The following is a 19640-nucleotide window of genomic DNA, read 5'->3' as shown; positions in this document are numbered from 1 at the left end:
CAAATGAGCATAAACTGAGGGCAAAACTTTAACCTGCTGAATCTTCAGTTGTGTTAAAAAACCTAAAAACAAAACATTTAAATGAGAGTAAACTAGAGCGATGCAGGTTTGATAATAACTTTTAACAAAGTCTGAGGTGCAGATTCAGTTTTTAGATGTAAAATATAAAAACTTTCCTGCAGGTTCATATTCAGCTCTGGAAAAAAACAAAGAGCAACTGCACTGAACCCCATTGAAAACCTCCTGGTTATTCCACCAAATACTGATTTCTGAACTCTTCCTGAGTTAAAACATTAGTATTGTTGTTTACTAAATGTTTGCTTGGAATTTCAGAGACATGTTGTCAGTAGTTCATAGAATAAAAGAACAAAGTTCATTTTACTCAAACATATAAACCTATAAAGAGTAAAATCAGAGAAAATGATCATTTTAAGAGGCCTCTGAGTTTTTTCCAGAGCTGTATGTTAAAACTGACTCTATGTCATGACAGGACAGTATGAGAGCGACAAACTCCTCTGTCATCTCCCAGTTCTAACTGGAAACAACCAATCAGAGCCAGGAGGCGGGTCTTGTCGCTGTTAATCATGCTTTTGTATACAACACTGCGCTAAAATCTGCCAGGAATGCTCAGGCTAGTTAACATAATCACTGATGACGGCAGATAAACAGTTTTCCTGGAACTGTAAGTTATTTTTCAGCTATTAGCACATTTAGCAGCGCGGACACAAGATTGATTGACACCGTGAAGACCCTCTTCCTGGCTGTGATTGGTTGTTTGTGGTTGGGAACAGTGCATTTCTGCAGACCCATGACAATTTCTAGTGGTCTCGTAGTTTTTTTACAGAGGAGTATAGAGTTTGATATCCAGCAGAAAATGAAGAGTAACATCACTTCTGCTTAAAACATCGGTCCTGTTTTGGTTTTTATTCAAATTCAAAAAACTGTGACATTTTCACAGAACCAAAAAAACTGATTTTTCAGTATTTGACCTTATAATCACCAATCATATCTGATTGACTGATCAGTTCATCTCTACTTAAATGATCTATAAGTACTACAGTAATGTTGACGCTGCCCATATGAACCTAACAAATATTAACTGATTTATAAATGAGTTATAATTAAGAGTAGTGATCTGTTCAGAACCACATCAAGCCTCTGAAGTCCAATTAGTTTTTTTCTTATTCTTGAGGTTACTGTTTTCGAAAAATTCAATTACAGGGTATCTTATTAATTTGTCGCACATCCTCTTTTAGGCTTTCATGACGACAAACTAAAAGAAAATGAAACGTAGCTGGTTTAAATGAAGCACAGTATGAAAAACGCAGCGTGTTCATTTACTCACAGGTCGCTGGCAGTGGACGAGTTGCGAGACATAGTTTTGGGCGACAGGTCAAAGTCTGAGTCGGAGCGGTAGAGGAAAGACTCCCGGCGCTGACTGTGAGGGAAGTTGCCCTGAAGTACCAGACCGGATCCCGGGCTCGTCTGAGAGTCCAGTGGACTGCGACCCACCGACAGGCCATTCTCCACATCAAAACTGCAAAAGGAGAACAAAATACCCAACAGTTACAACACAATCTGATTTTTCATGGAATTTTAACACGTTACTACAATTTTAACCAAATTATGCCAAGTTGATCTTCATATTGGGTCAAGAATGCATCCATTTGGATAAATGTGTGGAAATGCTGAAAATCTACAAGTAAACTTTTCAGCTGGAAAGATTAAAGTCTGACATGGTGAAATAGTGGACATAAATTACAGGTTTTCTTACTGATTAGAAAACTCAAATCTTCAATTTCCAACTATAACAAGCTAATAAAATGAAAAAGTTGAAACAATAAAAAGTTCTTGTGATTCTGTTGGTTGGTGTGAATATTATTGTTCATTACTTTGGTTAAATCAGTAAATCAAACAATTTACAGTTTTTGAAACAATTTATCCGACACTGTAAAACATTTGACCTTCATTTAGTTGTGTCTACTATCCTCTACTGTTTAAATAAAAACAATTATCGAGTTTCAGATTTTGTACTTAAATGTGAGTTTGTGAAAGATAAACTTACAGTAATAAGTTGTTTTAACTTCTTATTAATTAAAAGAGTTGAATAAACAAGAATTTTTAGGTTAACACTTAAAAAAACTGAAAGAAGAAAAAGACAGTGGGAACTATTTCCCAGAATGCTTAGCGGCATCATTTAAATAAGTTATACAGTTTGTTACATTGATCTGACTCCTGTGTTTTATTAAGGCAAATGTTTATTTTTATGTCCTGTTCACACTAAAAGTTCATTAATTCATTATCAGATCAGAAATTTAGTTCATGAAACTTGAAACAGGAATTTTAATGATTCTAAAGTACAATAAGTAGATATTTTTTACTATTATGTTATTGTTATTGTGAGTAAAATAACAGAAATAGCTCTTTAACTAGGTGAGGGCAGGTTTTTTTTCTTCCATGTTGTGAAATAATAATTTGGTTTAAATTGCAGCATTAAGTTAAAACCCACAATTCAAGATTAACGAACTTTAAAAACAATGTTTAGAGAAATTGTCTCTTGTTGTTAAATCAACTTCATGAACTTTAATTTCTGAGTTAAAACCAAAACAATTTTCTTGTTGACTTAAATTGTATTTTCAAGGCAGCAGGTGGATTTTCAAGTTAAAGTTAAACCCCCTTCAAATGTTTTACAGTGTATTAACAGTTTTGATGCATCATTGTGTCAAAGGCCCAGATGTATGTGAACAATTGCATGAACTGACACACATGCATTGGGAGCACAACACGACAGAAATTGTGAATGAAGTTCGAGAACCAAATGGGAAAGTGAACTTGTGAAAAACGCCCGCCCGGTTGCAGAACGGGTCACCTTGTGATTACTGGCTGTTCGCAATCAAACACACACATACGCACATCTTTCTGCTCGCTATCTCCGTGTTGAGGTCAACACCGGCGCGTTACGTCAGCACATTATGACCTAAAAAACCCCGGCACCAGTGATAACAGCTCCAGAACGGGTCAATGACGGTTAGGAGGAGAACGTCAGAGTGCAGCAACTAGATTTCAAAGGTAGGACCAGAAATAAATCGTTACTCTGCATCTTTCATTGGGTCTGGTGCTTTCAATCAAATTCTACCACATCTTCTTCAGGCTGAATAAAGACAAAAATAGATTCTTCTGATCAGGATTTAGAATCTGAACATTCTTCCATTTTGCTTTAAAATGCTAAAAATAAATGCAAATGCTTTATAACCCGGCATGTGACTGAAACACTGAACGGAAACCTCAGCAGAGCTTTTGTGCATTTATTTCAGTGCGTTTCCGTCAATGGGATCCATTTTTGGGATCTGTTCAGCTGCTCTCCTCCCTTCCCTGGTCACATCAATAGAAACCAGAGCACTGAGGTTGCCTCTCTGGCTATTTTTAGCGCTGTCTGCAGGGCTTCACCAGTAATAGTTCAGATAAATGAAGGAGTGCTATTATGCAACTCACTGTGAATGGACCCAGTCCAATTCACAGAAGCAGATAGAGATGGAGAGACGAGGAGGGGTAGCTGTGAAGGCTGCATCCAGCACACTGATGCGTTTAGCGACTCACAGCGGATTGGTGTGGCGAGGTGGAGAGAGGCGGGGCTTCAGCAGCAGGGTTTACCTCAATGACAGCACCCCCCCGCCCCCACCGCCGCGCTCAGCAGCGGCACCCCGCTTTCTCCTCCCTTGGATCTGTGTAGTGGGCCGTGACAGGCTCCATCAGAGGAGCCCAGTGACGTCAGAGGCTAAAAATAGATCTACGTGACAGGAAAGAGGTGAACTGGGAGACTAGTGGCGATGCTTACGTAGATACGCTCCCTCCCCTCACTCTGCAGGCAGCTGAGATGATTTCTCCTTCAAAGCCATGTTTACGAGAGAATCTATTTTTAAATACTACAAGGTAACTCCGAGGAAAAGCTCACCTCCCGACGTCTTTACAGTATATTCCCTATTTTTCTCTTTTCATTCATCTGTCTCCTTCATACAGCTTCTCTTAGCCACTCTTAATTATCTTAATTAAATGAAGAGCAGCATACTTTATTGTTGATACATGAATTTTGCAAGAAAAGGTAATTCGGAAATAAATCTTTGAACTACAGAAGAGGATTTGGGCCACTGACAAAAAACCCCCAAACTAATTCTGACTTTTTCTCAGAATTTTGACTTTTAAAGTCAAAATCATGAAAAATAAATAAACAAATGCATCATTGTTAAACATGGATGCATGCACAGACAGTCACAAAACCAGATTCATAAGTAAATGCAGCATTTCAAACTTGGAGAAAGATAAAAATTATTTAACACAATTTATTGGTTGTATAACTTATTTAAATGATGGTTAAATACATTTTTTAAATGATTTCTTCCACAATTTTATTGTGTTTTAATCCGTGCACTCATAATAAAACTGTAAAATTATAAAACATAAAATGCTGCATATTTTCCATAGAATGAGAATTAGAATCAATGTTTGCCTTCAAATTTTTATTTGCCATTTATTTCAGCAAAATCCAGACCTAAAACTGACTTTTAAGACAATTTTATTACAAATTAATGTGCCAGTCTTTTGTTAATGTGTCACATTTAGCTGTAGTAAGAAATCCATGAATTTTTTTTTCCAGTTATAAAATGTCTGGAACTAATTTATCAGTTATGGTGAAGAACAAAGCAGCGCCTCAACAGCCTTTGGACGGGACCACAGCGCCCACTAGTGAACAATATGAGAAACTGCAATAGCTGACGTTCTGTCGTTTCCACTCGCAAACTTTTCTGTCAGCTTTTGTCAACCAATAAGAAACAATAGGAGATTTGTTAGGCGAAACATTTAAATATTATGATCTTTATATCTTCTTTTAGCTTATATTTCTGACTTCTTCTCAACACTGAAAGCATACAGACCGACAGGAAGGCCGTTTCGTTTAAAACATGCGTGACCTCGGCCGTCTCCTGGCTTCTGCATTGTTCTCCATTTCTCTGACGTACATTACAGCTTTTTTTCTTGCACGCTTTAAGTCTATTTTACTAAACTGTCCTTTCTTATAAACAAAGAGTTGCCCGAACACCCACATCCTCACCTCCCCGTTTTGTTCACAGGATGTTTAGCCTGAAGCCTGAGGAGGAATTATTCTCTAAAGAAGTTAATCGGAAAGGTTGTTTAAATCTGTTTTTATTCACTTTATATCAAGTTTCTTTCCTGAGTTAGGGTTGTCTATCGTGATAAGATGTTTGGTTAATTTACACACAAACAAAAATCACTAAAACACCAACAAAGAATCAGAGTGGTTCCACTAAAAATGAATGAATGAATAAATAAATGTCTAATTGTTGCAACTACAAACTTTACAAGGACATCCTTCTCAACATTTAAAAAAAATAAAAATCTGGAGGTAAAGCCAGTCTTGGCATTATTCTTTCCACCACATCTGGTTTTCTAGGAAGCATTTCTTTATGAAAACTAAGTCAGGCTTGATCACATTGGACAGTGAACCTCTGGTACATAAACTCACTGCAAAATCTCAAATGGACTTAGATCTGGACTTTGACTAGGCCATTTTTTCAGCAAGATATAGGATGATTAACAAGAACATCTATCTGTCTAGTTTTAGACAGACAAAGCTAATCTAGTTAGATTAGTTTAGTTTTAATCTACCTATTAAAACTAAACCGTCTCGTATTTTGAGCTGTTTCTTGTTAAACTAATGCGAATCACATTCTTCCAACTTGAGTCATCTCCTTCATTTGGGATCTTTGTTATCAAAGCTTAACCATATTTCAACTTGAAAAGACGTCAAATGGGAAAAGCTTCATCAGCTCCAGTTGCTGTCCAGCCTTGTGTGTTTGTGAAGAGGCTCCTGGGAGCCGGAGCTCAGGGATTTAAGAAACTTTCATCTATATATGTGAAGAATGATTCAGAAAATGACCATCAAGGCCAGAGGGGCTTTATTTATGGGGAGATGACAGAAGGACAAAGGTCAAAACTCACACACACATACTGTTCCTCCTGTGTCTTTTCTTTCCTCAGAGCGTGGGAATCGGCTGAAGGAGCCCGAAACTTCGCACCAGGAAGGCCAGGTTAGCGCAAACCATCGCAGTGAGATCCTGCCAGCAAGTTTAGCGCTAAATATAAAAACACGAGGATGCACATGAGAGTGAGCGAGTGTTTGCTTGCTTTACGCTTAAAGACTTTTGTGCATTTGATCTGAAAGCAGCAGAGAAGCAAGCCGCTTCCCCCCTCATCCAGCGCCGTGCCAAACAGATCTTTTCCTCTCACTCGTTCGTCCTGAACGCTCGAGCTCTCTGTGTGTTTAAATGTCATCGCGACTGCACACACAAAAGAGGGTGGCCGGGCCGCAGGGTGGCAGAAAAACAAGCACTGTGGTTATTTCTGTCGGCCTCAGAGTTGTGCAGAAAGAAAATAAGAGAGCAAAGTTCAAACTGTACTTCTCCTCTGGAGGTGAACTCACTCATCAACCTTTAATCTGCACCTCAGCTCAAACCGGCGGCCATATTCCCACAACAAATCCTCTGATTTCAGATGTTCTGCTGGTTTTGGCTTTCAGATAGATGCAAGTTTCTCAGAGACAAGTGCAGTTTCTTGAATTATAGGAAAACTGGAGATCTAAACATGAAACTCTTACAGAAGTTTCAAAGATCTGCAGATTCGTATTTATGCCATTTCTGCCACGAGGTAAAACAATCATTAAGGTGTAAAAACTGTCAGATATACACGAAGCCACAGATATGAAACAGATAACAAAGTTAATGAAGTTAAACTTTCATCACTTTGTTCTTTCTATTTTCTGTCTTCCTTCTGTTCTTTATTCCACTGATTTTTATTCTATCTTGAGTTTTAATTGTGTCTCCTTTTTATTCCACAGATTTTTTTGTTTTTCTTTTAGTTTCTCCTTTTTATTCCTTTATCTTTCTCTTTTCTATCCCCATGTCTTTCCATCCATTTGATTCCTTCCTTTTTCTCAGCTTTCTTTCTTCCAGGTAAAGAACAGATCGAAACATGGTCATCTTTGAGAAAACTGAACTTTTCCAGGGATTTTATGGTTTTTCCCTACAAAAAAACACCAAACAGGGATGCTAGCAGATTCCTGATTGTCTTTGTTGATTTTTTAGATATTGTTAATAATAATTATAGGTCATACAAACCAGCTTGCTCCCTGCTGGGAGCTGAACTCGATCTGTTTGGGTGTTTGATGTACCTGCAAACTTCCATGAAAGGCCGGCTGCTCTTTCTATTAACCTGACCAATCTACTGTGGCTTTCTGTTCAAACGGAGCGAGCAGTTTGTGTCCAACATCAACATCTGATCACAGAGCAGCTCATGGCTCTAAATATAGCCGACAGGAGTGGAGCGGAGCAGCCAGTCACAGCAGCTGGGGTATTTATTATTTTTCTGTCACCTCTGACTTAAAGGCGGAGGATCGACTCTTGCCCAAGAAAAGAGCTGACGACTGAGGTTTAAAATCAAAAGATTTGGTTTTATAAGGACCAACAGTCCATATTCTGGTATTATTACTAATTTATTTTAGTTAAAATGACGGGAAGAGTTGAAAAAAAATACAACTTTGAGTATTTAAAAATCTGTTTACTCTGCTCAGCAAATAAAGTCGCTGTAGAATATCATCAGAGTAGATCTTTATAAGCAAATTATAAATTATTATAAGCAAATTTAATTCAAAATAAAGAAAAGCATCTAAATGTTTTGATGTTTTGACTGAAGCAGCTGAGAGCTAGGAATAAAAAAATTTGCTCTATTTTCCATGTCAAATTCCATATTTGACTTAAACTTTATCAGTTTTACAAAAACTGGGGAATTTATAGAAGGAAAAAATAAAAAGATGGAATAATGGACAGATAAACTGGATAAAAAGACAGATGGATGGATGAACAGATGGATAGATTGATGAGTTTTATTGCGGCCGCTTTCTTCCTCACGCCAATCAATACAAAGATCTGCAGAAAAGATAAATACTCTGCAAAAACACAAAATCTAACCACGTGTTTTGTCCTGGTTTTTATTGCATCTTACACTTTTCATCAAGATATGGATACAGTGTTTAAAGTGAATAATGTCTTGCTATAAATTAAATAATCTGCCTGTGGAATTAGTATTTTTTAAATCATTAATAAGGATTTACTGACTTAAAACAAGGCTCTGTATAGAAAGTAGGTAAATAGATGCTATTTTAATCGAGGAATAAAAAAACAAAGTCATGAAATATTTTTCACGTTTAAATTTATTTTAATATATTTATTATGTACTTTCAAATCCTTGAATCCAGGGCCGTTTACTCCATTTAATGTGTTCATCATTTATCTTGATACATTTCTTGCCATGACCAGAATATTAAATTCAACGTTACAATGTTTAAAAATACTGTCTGTTTTTATTCTCACTATTTTCTCCACTGTTTGTTCAATGAGACAATCAATGAATCTCAATAAATTTGAAAATTTGATGCTGTAAGCAGTTTAGTGACAGAAATCACACTTATTTACGTGACTGGTGTCCTAAAGAAGCATATTATAAATGGTTGCTACGCATATCATTATGTAAGCATTTCATATTAGTCAAAATCAATAATTATTGATTAGATTTTTTTGTTCTAAATGTTTGAAATATTGCCAAACCTTTCCAGTTTTCACTCCAAGGCGTTTTAATTTTCTTATTTTTAAGCAGTTATGAGGCACAGTGGCAAAATCTGAAGGTTACTAGACAGCTCGTTGCTAGGTAACCACAAGTTACTCAAGAACTCGTTGCTAGGAAACGAAAGAGTGGGAGAACTAGTTGAGCCCACCAACATAGCTTAGTTAGTCGTGAGCGGTCAAGCAGCAAATGCCTTTCCTCTGCCTACATCTCCCAGAATGCTGTGCGGTTCTGAATCGGAGTTCAGTGAAATTATTGAATATTTTATCAGACGAATCTACTGATATCGATCATGTTTCTATCATGATATTGTTACTGATTTATTATCCATGCTTATAAAAATGGATGTGTTTTTCAATAGCGATATTCGTGTTATATAAAAAAGATAAAGAATAAATAGTTTTTCTTGTCACTTTTACTGCTTCAAACTCTGTTTCATTTTGATGCCCCTGACCGGTTATTTAAATGTTCTTAACCGGCCCTTTAAATGCTCTTAAAGGGCCGGTTGTGCCAAAATATATCAATAAAAGCGATTAATTTGATTTTATTAATACCAATAAATAGTTGTTTCAGAATTCAATAAGTGTCTCTTAAAATTAAATATTGAACATCTTTTCACACTGATCAGTCCATCCAGGATTTTGTGATTGTTTTTGTGTTTGTTTTATTGCAATCAAAAACAAAAAAGTAAAAAAAAAAAAACATTTGTAAGGATTTTTTCTTATATTTGTGCCAAAGTATGATGTTAAATGTGATTTTCTTTTATTAATCACTGTATCTGACACAGTCTATAACTTGATATCAAGTAAGGCTGAGGCAGCAGTCACTTAAAGCCAATGTTTCTGGACAATTTTCAGAGAAACTTGCAGTAGAGATAAGACAAAAATGTGGGGATCTGTTGATTTTATGTGAATTTTGCAGGTCTGTGAAAAACTGGAGGGATTTATTGATATCATTTTGATCACAGAGGGCCACATAAAAGGCTGCTGTGGGCCAGATCTGACCCCCGGGCCTCGAGTTTGACACATGCGCTCTAAATCTTACATATAAAAGGTTGCTGTTGGTAGACATGACTCGGTGGAGCTGTAGAGGTTAAACTTTTTGGAGTTTGCCTCAAAGGTTGATTTGCTCCTCAGGATGGGTATCGATCATATCTGCAGCGATTAGCTCTGCGCCTCCAGCGAGGCAGGAATCCATACAGTGGCTGATCAGCATTAACATCATTAGATACTGGTTGAAAGGGGTAGTGCACCAGGACAAACCACACACACACACACACACACGCCCACACACACACACACACACACACACGCCCACACACACACACACACACACACACACACACTCAGAGAGAGGCAGTGTGTGTGTAATTACAGGCCCCAGCAGCAGAGATCTAGATTTGGCTCTCACATCGACCCAAAAATCAAACAACCCGGCATCACACTGGTACACAACTGGAAAGGCTAGTTCGGGCCAACAACACACACTCAAACACACACGCAGACTCACATAAACGCAGCGTCTTTGCCCAGCAACAGGACAGGCTCAGAGCGCTCCTCTAATCATGCACATATGGCATTAATTGGAGCCGTTCAGTGCAGGGTGATCGAGGCTGGAGGTGAGGAACGAGTGCGCCACTTCCTCCCCTAATTAGCTCAGAAGCAGCCAATCACATCTGTGATCAGCAGGACACGACAAGTTGGAGACAACGTCGGCGTGGACGGGTCTTATATGTGCTTATGTGATTTCATCATGTTAGGAACTGAGGTTCACTGTCATGACTAACTCTCTAATTGACTAAATCAGTGTTGAATTCAACAAAATGCTGGCTAAATCTGCAAAAAAAGGAATCAAGCTAATGGTAAATAAATAACATTCTGCTCTGAAAATGATCTAAACAAAGGTTTGAATGAAAAGGAGTGGTTTGAAGAAAAAGCAAAAGAAACTAAGCATCAATCAACCATTCATACAGATACATCTTTAAACATAAAACAGGAAAGAAAGAAAGAAAGAAATAAACACATATAAAGTTTGTACTGTGAGCAAATATTTAGCTATTTATGTATCTGATGATCTGTCCAACAATATGAACATTTATAGACGGTGTAGCTTAATGTACGCAAAGCTAATATGTTCAGGAAACACAAAAAGGAAATATTAGATGAGAAAATAAATAAATGTAGGATTAAAAAGTAAGATTTGTCACCCCACTCTCAATGTAACAATGTTTATGTACTTTTTCCTGCTACATTTCTTTGGTTAAATCATATGCAGGGTTTTTTGTTTTGTTTTCTCTCTCTTTTAATACATTTAAAAATAAAAATAAGTATTGCCAATTGTAAGTTGTTAAATGGGAACATATTGCCAAAATGTCTATATTAGACGTTTTGTTGTTCCATGAAGTGTAATATCAATAAAAAAGTTAGGAAAATGTATTTAAATTAAATTTAAAAAAAGTCAGACTGGAAAATAAAATGTAAACTGAAATGGGAATAATGTTGAATTAACACTGTTGAATTAATAAAATCAGATCATTTTATCTACTGTTATTTTTCTCTCTGCAAAAACAGGAAGTTCAGTAAATCCTGCTGTAATCCAGCCTGAACCACCAAATACAAAAAAATACTTCTTAAAATTTAATTACCATAAATACCAAGACATTTTCATCAATCAATCCATCCAGGTCTAGAGAAAAGATTCACTTCTGCCATTAGAGGACCTACTCTACGATTTTATACCAAACAACAGGAGGAAGGACAGTAAAAAAATATGCAATAAAAGAAGAATTAAACATATTTGTGTTTTTGTCAGAAGGATATAAAACGCACACAGTGCAGGACCAGACTGGGACTTCATCCTGCATCAGTTCTGATCCAAGTTACTTTGGATAAAATCCAGTTTCTTAACTGAATACTTTGTTCAATCAGTCCTAACAGACTGTGCACAAAGCTACTAAAATCCTCCCCAATCAGCAAACTTTACATAAAGTGACCCAAATAAAACCAAGAAAGCAGTAACATATATATGTTTCTGTACTACAAGTAAAAAGACCTGCAGCAGCGACACAAAGCCTTTCATTATTAATATGATTTTTCTCCTTTACTTCATTTAGGTTTTCATAATATAACAAAACTCCAATTTATTTACATCGTAAGTTGGGAATTCACTGTATAACTTTAATTAATTTTCCTCTAATAACATCAATCAAAACTGCAGGAACTTCCATCATATATAATAACTCAGTCTCTTTTATTTAAACAATGCAAGGATTTATGTTTATGTTCTGACAAAAACTGAACAGTTCCCTCAGTTCCCCGGTTCCTACCTGGCGTCCCGCTGTGAATGCGGACCACTCACGACTATGTCGGTGATAAAATTCACCTGTGACTGACAGCGCGGGACCAGGCCTCATGTGGACGCCTTGCTTCCTCGCTCATCTAAAACTCCGTGAACCGAGCTTCTCGCCCAGAAAACGACAGAACAAGGCCGCTGTGCTGGGTGTTAATTTGCCCCAGAGTGGATCATTGTTCCTGGAGTTGCAGAGATGTCAGGATAACACTCCAGTCCACTCTTCCATCAGCAATACTCAACAGCACCGTGACAGAAACACAATAACGCTCGTCTGCTGACGTCAGTGAGAGTTTCGTGGCTTGTCACTGAAATGTCAATCGACCTGCTGCCTCGCAGGCCTGAAATTATTCCCGGCCAAACGCTCCGCTTGCTGCAGTTTTGTTTTTACACCATAACAGAGACCAAAAAGTTTTAGAAAATGATGCCTTATGAATCAAGTCAAAAAGAAACCAGCTGGCTCGGCTTGTGGGATTTCTGTTGAGACGTGTTTGTTTGTAGGACTGGAGGAGAAAGACTCGGGGGGAGCGGGGGGAAACGCTGCGGTTCAGCAGGATGAGGCTCTAACTGCGAATTGGAAATGATTTGGGAGCACGGCCAGGGAACAGCCATTGTCACGTCAATAATTCCCGTCAGCCGCCACCTCGGGTCAAAAACCCAGAACGGACGGGTGGCTTCTCAGAAAAAAAACCGGCAGATAAACGAGGAATCTTTGGGTCTTTGTTGGTTTAAGATCATGTCTGCTTTAAGAGGAAACTGAAGGGATTCGGAGTGGAGACATCTGAGTCAACAGTGGAGAAGAACAGCAACAGTTTATAGTAAGAGAGCCAAATAGAAAGGATTCAGTGGTAAATAACTCCAACAGGGAACACCAAGTGCCGCTCACTGCTGTGAACAAAACTAAATACAGTTGTTGACATGCATATTGAACATAAATGAACCGACTATCTATGGAAAAGAGTTGTGTTTGAGGCTGAGGTGAAAAATGTGAGGTAATTTCTAAAACCATCTGGATTTGACAAAGCCCAGAAATGCAATATTTGAACAAGTGATTACACTTAAAGAAACTGCAGGTGATTTTCTTTAAAAATTAAAATATAAAAATGAATCTTCTTCTACTTCTTTCATTAATTGATGCAATAATTATAACCACCAAAAAGATTTGCAAAAGACCTGAGAATAAATTATTCTTTCATTGCAGATACTGAAAGACTATTACAAAATCTAGACTTTAAATTGAGCACAGTTAGTCTGTAAATATAAAGAAATATTGCTCGTAGCAAGACATAAATCAGTCCCTCAGCATTTGCACAAATATTTAAAATAAAAATGAATAACATTTATTTCTTTGTGGATTTTGTCTTTGTCACTTTTTCCACATTAGGTCAGTTTGGTTTGCATGTTTCTTTCTCCAAAAAGTGAAATCTTGATTAGAAAACTGCAAACATGAACTCAAATCATCCAAGCATCACATTAGATGTTTGATTGATGATCGGCGCACACAAAACAAAAAGTAGAAATCTGTAAGTGGAAAAACACTTTTTCCCAGTACTGCATCTCTTTGGTGCAGAAACTGGACTGACATGAGCCAGATACGAGCTATTAACTCGCTCCAGCAGAAAATTTGTCACAGGAGCTGCAGGGAATCTGCCTGCACTTTGAGAAGATATGAGAAAGCAGCAAGAGCTGCAGAGAGTTGATGATAATCAGAGATGACTCATCAACTCAGAGCACGACTTCCTCTCTGCCGCCGTGACTCCACCTTTTCACACGGTGTTCTAAAGCACCGACAGGTTTGACTTTTGACCTCGTGAAGACTGCGCTGTGTTTCAGGTTGTGGCATGTTGGCAAGCGGTGAAGCTCTCAGAGGGCGAGGCAACCTGCTGCGTCAGTGTCAAAGGTCAGCTTTCCTTTCTCTGCTGCTGCAAGGGTCAAAAAATCTCAAGTGAGAGTCCGTGTCATCCAAACCAGACGTGGCTCCACATTTATCTGTCATTTTGTTCATGAAAGATTAGATAATTTCACTTCCTTGTGGTTAAACACCTTATCTGAGGAGGACTTGGTGCAAAGTATTCAAGAAACTACATTAGTTGAACACATTAAAAGATGCAACTGAAATAATTCAATTCCTTTTATGAATAATAAAATAAACTTTTTCTTGTCTAAAACGCAGTAACAGCATTCCTTTAGTAGTATATGGTTGATCATTTGTAGCAAACGATGAATCTGCAGCTAAAAAACACAATTTCTAACGTCAACATGTGAAAAGTTCATCTGTGCGACTGAACAGAGCAGTGCTGATCTGTTGAGTATTTTATGGATTAACCGGTGAATAACTTGATTACTTTTTTTTTTTTTTTACATGATTTGAACCAATTGAAGCCACTTTAGGAATATTTAGAATATTTACAGAAAAATAAGGTTTTTTAATCTTAAATGAAAAATTTATATATTTTAATAAAATGTTGGCTTGGTTACCACTTTGAATGTGTTGTTCTTTCAGCAATTTGCCTTTTTTCAGAGTGTTTACGCCACTTAATGATTAATTAATTAGTAAATTAAATGACAATTATTTCAATAATCGTTGCATCACGATTAATTGCTTCAGCCCAAACTGAAGTTGTTTAATTTTTGCACCTTGATTGACTGATCTTTTCAATATAAAAACTTGTCAATCAGCAGATTGCACTTTGACTTACTTCCTCTGAGTTTAATAAAAATCAGGCAGCCTAAATGGGGTTTATTTTAATTCCTTTATTTTGCATTAGATCCAACTCTTTCTGAGCACCTGGAAAGTATTAAAATGAATGAATTAATTAAAATTAGAAATTGGATTCCTTTTCATTTTGCAGAGTGATATTACCACTATTATAAGAAATACACCTTTTACACATTTTTACCCTGAATGTGTGGCTTGCAGTAAATCTGTACAAGCAGCCAAAAAGCAACAGCTTCTATACGTAAACATAAAAGTGGATGACCTTTTAACAACCCAAAGCTTTGCATGAGAGAAATAACCAATCAGCTGCATAGCTGCCATGATGTTTGCAGAGAAAAGCCCTAACACAACATAAATCACCAGGACTTTCTCAGAAACAGCAACACTGAACGCCTCAGACTAAAATATCAGCTGCAGGAGGAGCAGCAGCTTCACTCCCTCGCTTCTGTCAAGCTACATTTTAAGAGCAAAAGTCAAAAACACTAAACTGTTGGTTCCCAGGAAGACGAGCTCCTCCTGACTGCGTGAGTCAGAGTCTAGTTATCATGGGGAATCCCTGCTGTGAGATTAATCACAACGCAATGAGCAACTCTGAGTCTGACTTCAGTGTTTATCGTCGTCATCGCTGAGGAGACACGTCCGCAACGAAAAAGAGCAATCAGAGACAGAAACGGGAGAAAATGTGAGTTACAGGCAAAAGTGGATAAAAGTAGCGCTACTCCTCTGGTTATAAACTAAAAAACCAACAATAGTCACTGAAATAACTTGAAGCTGGCAAAAGAAATAATGAAGAAAAACTTATGAAATCAATGAAAATGAGATTTTAACAAATTCCAAATATTTAACTTCTTAATTTGAAGGAAGTGCTATAATTACTAAGAAAAAAAACAAAAAATAAATGATATTGTTACTACTGACTGATCTAAAACAGAAAATATTTAGCTGAGTAAAAAAAGCTCCAGTATGCATCATTTTATAGAGTATCTGAACATCTTTCTGTAAGTTACTTTGTGCATTTAATTTAACTTCAGTTTCCAAAAAAAGGCAAAAAAAATAAAATTGTGTTAAATTAATGGAGTTTAAAATGATTAACAAATGATTATTGTCACTGTATAATGAAATAAGTTGGGAAAATTATTTTATTGGATGCATTATGTGGCACATTTATTACTTTATCAAACAATTTATGTTTTTATCACCAATTTTGGCAGGACTGAGCCTCCGTAAGGTCAACAATGAAATTAAAGCAGCTTTTGAAAAAGAAATTCCCTAAATATGCTTCATATATAGCAAAATAGTTGATGACATTTTGAAAAATTTATATTTTTAAATTTTCTTTTGTTAATAATCTCAAGTCCTGAAGTCATGCAACTTGCTCAATTGTTGGAGTTTTAATGGGAAGTCAGTGATTCAGATTTTGTTTAATGTGTCAGCCTGTATTTCTTTGACAATTAATGTCATGATAAGATTAAAAAACGAAACGTTTCCTTCAAATGAATCGTTTTATTTCATAGAAACTCTTCATTATAAAGTTTAAAATGTTTTAAAAGCGGCCCGATTGTTACAGACAATAACGATATTTGTGAATTTGATTTTATGAGAAAACAAAGTGACTTTAGGTTTAGAACAAGAAAAGCTTTAAGAAGAAAAGCTCAATCTCAGAGCAACAATGAAATTTCTGGACAAAAATAAGAAATGTAAACATTTATGTTTTTGATGACAAATCTCACTAACTTATGAATTATTCTCTTTAACATTGATGGCATCTTTGCCTTCAAACACATCAGCTGAATTCTTAGATTTCCTTTTTCATGCAGGTACAAACATCTGTTCTTCCCACAGCGACTATCAAAACCATCAGCTCCTGTTTGATAAAGGAGAATTTGAAAGTCACGTAGGCGAATAATTAGCCACTAATTGTCCTTTTCCACACAGTCAACAGCTTCTTTAACTAAATAAGAAAGAAAATGAGGTGTTCCCCTTTTCTGAAAATGTAGGAAAAGTTTGCATGAATCACTTCAAACGGACTCTCCTGCTCTTTCTGCTTCGACTTCATCATTAGATACGTGTGGTAAATCCATCGTACCTATAAATATGTTCAGCTCAGCATTCGTTTGCAGCGTGCCCTTGATTTTTTTCCCTTTTATTACAGGGTTGACATTATAAAGTTACTTTGATCCTCTCCCCACCTCCCCGCTGATGGCGTCATTACTTTCTGGAAGGTCAGCCGCACAGTCAGTGTTTCCTTCTGTGACTCGTAAGGAGGCAGACAAACATCTGGTCCCAGTAACGTGTCGTCATCCTGCAATCACTGACAACAACTTTAGTTTCAGTTTGCGCACCATGTGCTTCTAATGTGCAGTAAAAACCTTCAGGAATTTCATCTTTTAGTTACTGATTTACAGTTTTCATTTGGAGCTCTAAAATATGATTCTAGTTTCTTTTTTGGGACTGTAATAAGTGCCCTTTTGAGGAAGCAGTAGTTTTTACCTCTTTATCTGAGTTTTCATAAACAACATGGTGTTTAAATTAAGTGGCAAAAAAAAGGGATTACTCAGTTCTGATGTGTATGGGAGAGTTTGGGAAACTCTTTGGAAATCATCACTTCTATAACTTATTAACTGACTCCCATTCCTCTCAGCAAAATTAAAGAGGCATTTGAATCTGATTTAAGATGCAATAAAAACACTACACTGTTCCCCAAAGCTGCGTTCAAGACGCCACTGTGGGGAAAAAAACAGGAAAAAAGGATCAGACGGATTTGTAATAGCACAGTTTTTGACATCATGCTTACAAAATAGATTAATGTTTTAAGAAGTCCTATTCTACGACAGATCCTACATTTTTATATTCAAAATAGTAGCACTGCAGAAATAATGTTCACAAAAGGCTGGAGACAGTTTATGAAGTTGACAGATGAAGTATCAGAGATCAAACAGAGACTTCATTAAATGTGGAGTCCCACAAGGTTCCATGTTCGGATCCAAACCCTTTAAGGATTATATTAACATCTGTCAGGTGTAAAATAAATTAGAAATGAAATGTCTTGATGGGCTAAAATATAGAATAATTTGGATCAGGAGTTAAAAAAGTTGTAAAATTATTAAAACGCATTGAATTTATAAACTAATTTATGATGCCTCTTTAATTTTGCTGAGAGGAATGGGAGTCAGTTAATAAGTTATAGAAGTGATGATTTCCAAAGAGTTTCCCAAACACATCAGAACTGAGTAATCCCTTTTTTTGCCACTTAATTTAAACATCATGTTTATGAAAACTCAGACAGAGAGGTAAAAACTACTGCCTCCTCAAAAAGGTATTTATTACAGTCCCAAAAAAGAAACTAGAATCATATTTTAGAATTTATGAACTTTTAGATAGCTAGTTAGCTAACTGGACATTTATATTAATTCTGTTACACTGTAATATGAAAGTTTAATTTCTTCTTTCTCCTTCTTTTTACTTATAAAATGTTGAAAAGTTTTAAAACTTGTTTTAATTTTATGATAAAGAGTAAATACTAATATGCTTTGATAAAATTAGTAAAATAAGAGATGAAAACCACAAGAACGACGTCATCCTGAAGGAGCCTGTGATAACAGCCTTGTTAAATGTTACGTTGTGCTTTTACTAACTGGAAACTGAAAAAGCTTGGTGACTGCTTTTCTAATAATCAGAAGCTTTATGCATGTCAGTAATCCATCGTGCAAACTGCAAGATGGAGTCATATCAGTCCAAATGATTCACCACTTCACTACTGCAACAGGCCAAAACGACGTGATTCAACTGGCCTGAACTTTCTCACTCCCTGATAGCGAAATCAACTCGAGAAGTAAAGCCATCCACAGGAGCTGCTGGTCGTCTTCAGTCTGCTCTGACTTTATCCATCACTCATCCATAAAACAGGGCAGGATCATACTGCAATGATCAATCAGGTCTGGAGAGAGCATCATCAGGGATTGTCTTTCCTCTTTCCAGGACCTGTAGAGCTTTAAAGTCAGGAAAAGAGCAGCTAATATTTCTGCAGAGCCCACACATGCTGGACACAAACATTTAAATGCTACAAAGCGCTTTTAGCAAAAACCAGTCGCTACGGAGACAGTTTAAGCTGTCTCTTTGATGGCCTGACTTGTCAGCTACTTTACTAAGCTCTTCTTCCTTTTCTTTTCTTTATCTAAAAAAATATATAGTTGAACATAAACATTTGCACTGAAAGGGCTTGAAGCTGATGTCAAATCTCTTGGCAAATGAAGTTGATTCTGATTTTCTACAGTTCATTTGACTCCATTGGTTTCCCGGCACAGCCTTGTTTTTTAACTGTAGCCCACAAATTATCATCATGTAGGAGATTCAGAAGCTTATCGTCGGCCTGCTTTATCCACTCCGGATGTGTCTTGTTTGAGGTCACTGAGCCAAAAACCTCCTTTTCTTTACTTTACTTTATCCACTGGAAGAAGTGCAGCTGAACAGCATAATGCTGCCACCACCATTATGAGTAAACCAGAGAAGATTTTGACCTTCCTTACGGTCTTAGTTCATTTGAAATACAACAACTTACAACAACTTTTTACAACAAAATATTAGAGCTTGTTTTTAAGTAAATAAAAAAATGCAGCTATTGTGGCGGGGGAAAAAAACCAAAAACTATTAAAGAAAAGGATTAAAACCCCCAAAGTAATATGATATTCACATCCGTGATAAAAGCAGTTAAACTTGTGATGGGCTGTGTGGGTCAAAACCCTGAAAGTTTCTGCGAGGCTGTGATTAAGCGCATGAAAAGGTAACAGGAGCTGAGAGTCGATGCTCCATCCGGATTTTAAGGAAATCAAATTAAAGCAGTCTGACCTCAGTTTAAACCCGACAGATTCAAAGACTTGTGAGGGTA

General features: G+C 36.8%; 1 protein-coding gene across 7 annotated transcripts in view; it reads right to left on the bottom strand.

Moving 5' to 3' along the window:
* LOC122839125 (cAMP-specific 3',5'-cyclic phosphodiesterase 4C-like) overlaps positions 1-19640 on the bottom strand; it is a 116319-nt gene that overhangs the window by 22278 nt on the left and 74401 nt on the right. For all 7 annotated transcript variants that reach the window (XM_044130461.1, XM_044130464.1, XM_044130462.1 and 4 more), the window contains one exon: positions 1346-1537. In XM_044130461.1, coding sequence (XP_043986396.1) covers positions 1346-1537 — 192 coding nt within the window. The remainder of the gene's footprint in view (positions 1-1345; positions 1538-19640) is intronic.

Source organism: Gambusia affinis, linkage group LG10 (genome assembly GCF_019740435.1).
Source record: "Gambusia affinis linkage group LG10, SWU_Gaff_1.0, whole genome shotgun sequence".
NCBI lineage: Eukaryota > Metazoa > Chordata > Actinopteri > Cyprinodontiformes > Poeciliidae > Gambusia > Gambusia affinis.
Note: the sequence above shows the minus strand (reverse complement) of the source record. Positions and strands in the feature narration are given on the sequence as shown.